At 34.9% G+C, this 6924-nt stretch overlaps 1 protein-coding gene across 3 annotated transcripts in view; it reads left to right on the plus strand.

Moving 5' to 3' along the window:
• The window catches only part of KDM5A (lysine (K)-specific demethylase 5A), a 103587-nt gene that overhangs the window by 29631 nt on the left and 67032 nt on the right, over positions 1 to 6924 (plus strand). For all 3 annotated transcript variants that reach the window (XM_006771306.2, XM_015568849.1, XM_015568850.1), the window contains 5 exons: positions 802 to 907; positions 2071 to 2162; positions 2775 to 2933; positions 4881 to 5000; positions 5909 to 6067. In XM_006771306.2, coding sequence (XP_006771369.1) covers positions 802 to 907; positions 2071 to 2162; positions 2775 to 2933; positions 4881 to 5000; positions 5909 to 6067 — 636 coding nt within the window. The remainder of the gene's footprint in view (positions 1 to 801; positions 908 to 2070; positions 2163 to 2774; positions 2934 to 4880; positions 5001 to 5908; positions 6068 to 6924) is intronic.

Consider the following 6924-nt stretch of genomic DNA (forward strand, 5'->3'; position numbering starts at 1 on the left):
TTCAAAAAGACAGCCGTGTCTTCAGGTGCCAGCCCCTTTCCGCACGCGCGAGTCCCCTACCTCTGCGCTTTACTTCTGCAGCTTCTCTTGCTCTCAGTGTGCCTTTCCTTCCTTCTAGTTGTAGAATTTACAGTCAGCCAGGTTTCCTGTGGTTCTGGATGATGTCCGAATTGTTTTTCTAAGGTATTAATCAATTGTTGTGAGCGGCATCAACTTCGCGGTGTGTATCTCTGCCGCCATCTTAGTTTCTCCCACATTAGGCTTTTATTATATAGGATGGAAATCTTTCCCAGAGGCTTTCAGTAGATTTTCCTTCTGTCTTATTGGCTAGACCAAGATAACATTCCCATCTCTAGCTAGGTCATCACCAACAAAGAGAAATGGCATTGACATAATTGGCTTACAACGTTTATATTCATCTGTTGGGATAGGCATTTTGCTTCCTAATCAGAGTTGGTGTTCTTAGCAAGTTAGAAGTGGGGCTTACTATGGAGTTATTATCTATATTATAACCAGTTATTACCACTACTGTCTGTCTCTGGACAGAACCTAATTGACAACTGTGCTTTTATGAAAGATAGATTTTTTTGTGGAAAGGAATCTGGGTGTTGCATAGTGTTTTGATGACGAGTGCTTAACTGTTGTAATGAGGCAGTGATTGGAATTAGAGAAGAGATTAAATAATTTTTTTCTTCATTTTGAAGAGGACCTTGAAACTTTGTTTCTTTGATAAGAAATAAATGTGTGAATCAGAATAGACAGACAGAATAACTAAACTAACGTCTTATTTTTTATTTTTAGTCAGAATCTGGAGATGTGAATAGAAACACAGAACTGAAGAAACTTCGAATTTTTGGGGCTGGGCCTAAGGTCGTGGGCCTGGCAATGGGAGCAAAAGATAAAGAAGGTAAAAATCTATTGTTTGGTCATGAAAAAAAATAAGGTATAATAGTGTGGTTATAGCAAGATTCAAATGATATTTGAATTGCAGTCTGCCTTGGGATTTTCCTAAGACTTTTAAACTTACAACTTGGTTCCTAGAGAAATCTTTTTTTGTGTCAGATCTTAAACTTAAGGTGTGAGGAGCCATATTAGGTTGAATTTTTATAATATTTTGGGAGAGAAATTTTCCTCCTCCATGTTTTAATATGTGGCACAGAGGTTTATTGTAGTTTCTAAAGGCTAGTTTATGAGTGAATGGTGAAATTAATGGTTCTCACCTGGTGGTCTAAGTCTTATAACTTTTAAATTCTAAGAGAAATAGAGAATTCTCTGGCCTTTAGTATGAAAAGATAGTGGGGAGAACTTATGACTTATATTCTAACTATAATTTTGATGTTTTTCTGTAAGCCGTGATATATTATTATACTTCATTTAAATAAACTCTTTGAGGAAAGCCTGTTAATCTCAGCCTAGCATATTTGAAACTTTTAATTAGTAAAATTACTAATACAAAGATCAAGTTCCATCTTTACCTGTAGGTACATGTCAGTTTTAAAACTCAATTTAACAAAGATTGCATTGGATCTATTTTTAATGTGTAAGAATTTAATGAAATACTATAATCACAAATCATATTAACTATACATTTTATGATATTATTAACTCATAATTCAGATTGTGGACTGAACTCTGGAGGATCACTCAAAAAGTTCAGTGTGATAGGACAATACATGATAATGTTTTAAGAATTAAGCATTTTAATTATCTTTTCCATTCTTTTAATTATTGTATTACCTGGCAGTGATCATAAAACTAGTCTCAAATTAGTACAGATAAAGTATATGGTAAATACTTCATATAGTCAGTATAGAATTAGTACTTAAGATCTCTGGAGTATGATTGCCTGGATTGGAATCCCAATCTGCCATTGACTGGCTGTGTGATTTTGGGCAAGTTATGTAACTTCTTTGTACTTCAGAGTCTTTATCTTCAATGCGGGATAATAGTTTTTTACCTCATAGTGTTGTGAGATTTTAACTAATTTAAATAATTTTAAATAGTGTCTGGTCCAGAGTAAGCTCTCAACATTAGTTTTTGCTATTATTATATAACTATTTTTATTTTAAGATGAGGTCTCCCGAAGACGAAAAGTTACCAACAGGTCAGACGCATTTAACATGCAAATGAGACAACGGAAAGGAACTCTCTCTGTTAACTTTGTAAGTGTTCTGAGATGTGTCCGGAGGGAAAGGATTTACTTTTATTTAGTTTTGCACTTTTTACCTTGCTCTAGTATCTTAGCATTCCATTTAGTTAATTAATTTGGTTAGAAGACTTAATGGTGAACCTGAAGTTGCATCTTTAGTTATGTAATGCTAATCTTACTTTGTTCTATATACATAGACTATTTCCATAAGTCGTAGACTTGTGAGTAACTAAGTAAGAGAATGAATATGAATCTGTAAATCCTTGAGCTGTATTATAGACAGGGCTCAGTATTTATTCTCAAACAGTATTTGTTTATAGGAAGGATGACATGGTATATTTTATTTCTATAAATTGACTTTCAAGTACCCTAGATATGTAGTCTTTTTTTTTCTTTATTCTAATAACTTAATATGCTCTTATTAACTTTCCCAAAGAAGCTCTAAGGAAATTTAGGACATTTTATGAAAAGCTATTTAAGAACAATTATTTAAATATTCAGGATTTAAGTTGTATTTACTTTTTATTAGTATACATTATTTTGTTTCTATTAAGGAGTTCCTGGTAAAAATTTAATGTTACTTATTATGGAAAATAGACTTCCATTTTACTTCGTTTTTTAACAGGTTGATCTCTATGTTTGTATGTTTTGTGGTCGGGGAAATAATGAAGATAAATTGCTTTTGTGTGACGGATGTGATGACAGCTATCATACATTTTGTTTAATTCCCCCACTACCTGATGTGCCCAAAGGAGATTGGAGGTGTCCTAAATGCGTTGCTGAGGTACAATTTACAGATTCTTTTTAAACTAAGAACAATAACACATGCATACACACATATAGTAAACACATTCCCAAAAGCTTCTTCCATTCTGTTTTTGTTCTTTACTGTTTAAAATCACCAGAATTTTTAAAGAGAGATATTGAATGGAATTGTAAAAATTGTATTGTGACAGCTTGCTTTTCAAAGGTTTTTTCTGACTATGGTTCAACAGTTCTGTTTATTGCTGCAGATGAAACTTTTGCTCAGAATTTTCATATTCCTAGAAAACAATAAAAATAAAGGCTGTAGGTTATTTTTTTTCTTTTTTCTTTTATTTTGTGTGTTTTTTAAATTTTAATCTTTATTGTTGAAAGTATTACATAGGTCCCCTTTTTCCCTCATTGACCCCTTCTAGTCTGCCCCCATCCCTCGCCCCAGGCCTTCACCACCCTATTATCTGTGTCCATGGGTTATACATATATGCATACAAGTTCTTGGGTTGACCTCTTCCCACCCACTCACCCACCCACTCTGAGATTCCACAGTCTATTCCAGTGATGGCGAACCTATGAACCTATTAATTAACTTTGCATTTCAAAACCAATTCACCTCTGACACACGAACTCATTTTTTTGGTTGATTTTTCTTTGTTAAATGGCATTTAAATATATAAAATAAATATCAAAAATATAAGTCTTTGTTTTACTGTGGTTGCAAATATAAAAAAATTTCTATATGTGACACGGCGCCAGAGTTAAGTTAGGGTTTTTCAAAATGCTGACACGCCGAGCTTAAAATAGAGTGGATACACCTCTATTCCATGCTTCTATGTCTCTGGATCTATTTTGTTCAGTTTATTTTGTTCATTAGATTCCACATATGAGTGAGATTATGTGATACTTGTCTTTCTCTGACTGGCTTATTTTGCTTAGCATAATACTCTAGTCTTCTTTTTCTTTTTTAAAATATATATTTTTTTCATTGGTTTCAGAGAGGAAGGGAGAGAGAGATAGAAACGTCACTGATGAGACAAAAATCATTGATCGGCTGCCTCCTGCACGCCCCCTACTGGGGATCGAGCCCACAACTGGGCATGTGCCCTTGACTGGAATCAAACCTAGGACTCTTCAGTCTACAGGCCGAAGCTCTGTCCAGTGAGCCAAACCAGCTAAGGATATTTTTCTTTTTTTAATTAAAAAACAAGAACACACCAGGCATGAAACTCTAAAACTTAGGTATTATGCATTCAGTTTTCATGCTACCAAATAAACTGTTAGCTTGTTTAAATTTTGATTTGATTGTATACATTATTCATATTGGAAGATTATAGTGATGTCATTGTCATGAAATGCTTAGTCTGTTTACTTATTTTAACAAAATATGATAGCATATTGAAGGAAAGGAGTTGGCTGGGTGTATCTAGATGTATTCAGAGGTCTTTTATGGCCTTTGAATTATTACTTATTCATCTCAAATAGGTTAGATGGTTCAGAAGCAGTTCTACGCTGAGTATTTGTGTGAAGATATTTGTAATGGTGATTGATAGTTGAAAAAAACATTCTAGCAATCCAGTGGATACACCTTTATCCATCATCTCTCCTTCCTCCATGAACATTTATATTCTCTACAGCTAGATGCACTAATATACTGAGAATGATAGGCATCCCTAGGCTTGATGCAGATGAATAGTCCTATTGGTGTTTGTCATAGTGCCAGAGCTTAATGCCAACTCCAAAGTTTAAATGTGTCTTATTACCACTTTCCTACTGGAAGACTGGGAAAAGTGCAGGTGAGGTTCTATCTAGAACATTATCTCCTAATTCCATATCGAAAGTAATTAACACTTGTTTTGGTTGATTGGATTAGCTTTACCTAGGGAAATGATCAAAGAAGGTAGTATTTGAGAACCATAATACTTTGTTCAGTTCTTTTTCAGTGAGTTAATCTTAGATATTTTTTTCTTCCCAGGAATGTAATAAACCCCGAGAAGCCTTTGGATTTGAACAAGCTGTACGAGAGTATACACTTCAGAGCTTTGGAGAGATGGCAGATAATTTTAAGTCTGACTATTTCAATATGCCAGTCCATGTGAGTATATTTTGTCAGTTGGGAAGGTATGAAGTCCAGAGCTTTTGGTTTGCTTTCTGGTTATGTTATTTTGTAGAAAACAGGGACAGTATGTAAAAGATGATAGACCACCACATCTAAAGACTAGGTGCCTGGCATCTGTTTCAGTTTCTTTCACTCACTAATGTGGCAGTGTGCACTCACCTGTTAAGAAAAATACTTTGATCTTCAAATGGTTTACTAGCCCTCTGTGAGTAATCCTTATAGAAATGCATGAAGTATGTGGTAGTTGCTGCTTTTGTTTAGTTATTTGTAATATAAGCTTTGCTTCTTTTCCTAGGGAATCTTGGGCTTTTAAAAAAAATGTTATAATTGATTTTTAGAGAGAGAGGAAGGGAGAGGGATGGAGAGATAGAAACATCAATGCTGCCTCCTTGCATGAGACACCCCCCCAACCCCCCGCCGGGGATCGAGGTTGCAACCCAGGCCTGTACCCTGACTGGGAATTGAACTGTGACCTCTTGGTTCTTGAGTTGATGCTCAATCAGTGAGCCACATTGGCCAGGTGGGATCTTGGGCTTTTAAAAATCCCTATTAAAAAAATTTGCCAAAGCTCTTAAAATTAAGCCTTGATTTTTGTGTTTCCTTTTTCCTCTTTGATGGCCTAGGTCTTTAGTCTTCTTAGTTAGGAAGCAGCTTGCAAAAAAAAGGCAGTTCGAGTTCACAATGTTTTTCTGGATATTTAAGTTGTCTTTTGTTTTTCCCTATCCTCGGTGGAAAAGGCTAGGACCCAGTGTTTTTAGCTCTGGGACAGAATAAGGTTGTCTATTTTTCATGGGTTTGTGTTAAACTTGACCTGTGTATTAATGTTATAGTGGATTCTGGTTATAGCGAGTTAGTAATATATAATCTTTGTTTTCCTTGTGTAGATGGTTCCCACAGAACTAGTAGAAAAGGAATTTTGGCGGCTGGTGAGCAGCATTGAAGAAGATGTTATTGTAGAGTATGGAGCTGATATTTCCTCAAAAGACTTTGGAAGTGGATTTCCTGTAAAGGATGGTCGGAGAAAGATGCTGCCAGAAGAAGAGGTGCATAACAGATAGTAGACTAAATTTCTCCTCACCCCTAGCTGACTAGTTCTTTGCATAGTAGAAAACTAGCTTTCTCATTAATCATAAGGGACCATGTTTGTTTAAAATATTAAATATGTAAGATTTGGACAATATACTCTTCAGTTAAAAAAAATTTAAAGTACCTTTAAATATTAATTAACTTTGTATTTCAAAACCAATTTAAATGCATGGGTTAGGATTTATGGCTGGCCCGTCCCCTGGGTCTCATAGTGCTCATGCCAGAGCAAATCTGTGGCCTTCAACCATGACCTGACCTTTGCCCGTAGGCTGCTTCTACACAGTAGAAGAAATAAAAATAAAAACCAATTCAACTAGTTAAAACTTTAACCCTATTTAAATAATTTTTCCCTTCTGTTTGAAAATCTAGATGGTGATTTAAGATTTTTTAAAAAATATATTTCATAGGTCTGCAATTTAGTTTCCTTCAACACCTGAGGAGATAGGATTTCAAATATGCATTTAAATTATAACATAATAAAGTCCCATCACATAGGAGATGACCTCTATGTAGAAAGCTGAATTAAGATGATCATTTATTTCCTCTTCTCTCTACTTTTGTCCTTGTCACTTTCCCTCTATAATTGGTAGTAAGTAGAAGTTTTATCTCCTATTAAAAGAGTTATACAGAGTGTTTTTTTTTAAGTTACATCATGCAGAAGGATTTACAATGAAAAGTGTAGTTCAGCTCTCTCTCTGTGTTTAAAATATATTTTTATTGATTTCATAGAGGAAGGGAGAGGGAGAAAGCGATAGAAATGTCAATGATGAAAGAGAATCATTGATCAGCTGCCTCCTGCATGTGTGCGTGCCCC

This window comes from Myotis davidii, unplaced genomic scaffold (assembly GCF_000327345.1).
Source record: "Myotis davidii unplaced genomic scaffold, ASM32734v1 scaffold944, whole genome shotgun sequence".
Lineage (NCBI taxonomy): Eukaryota > Metazoa > Chordata > Mammalia > Chiroptera > Vespertilionidae > Myotis > Myotis davidii.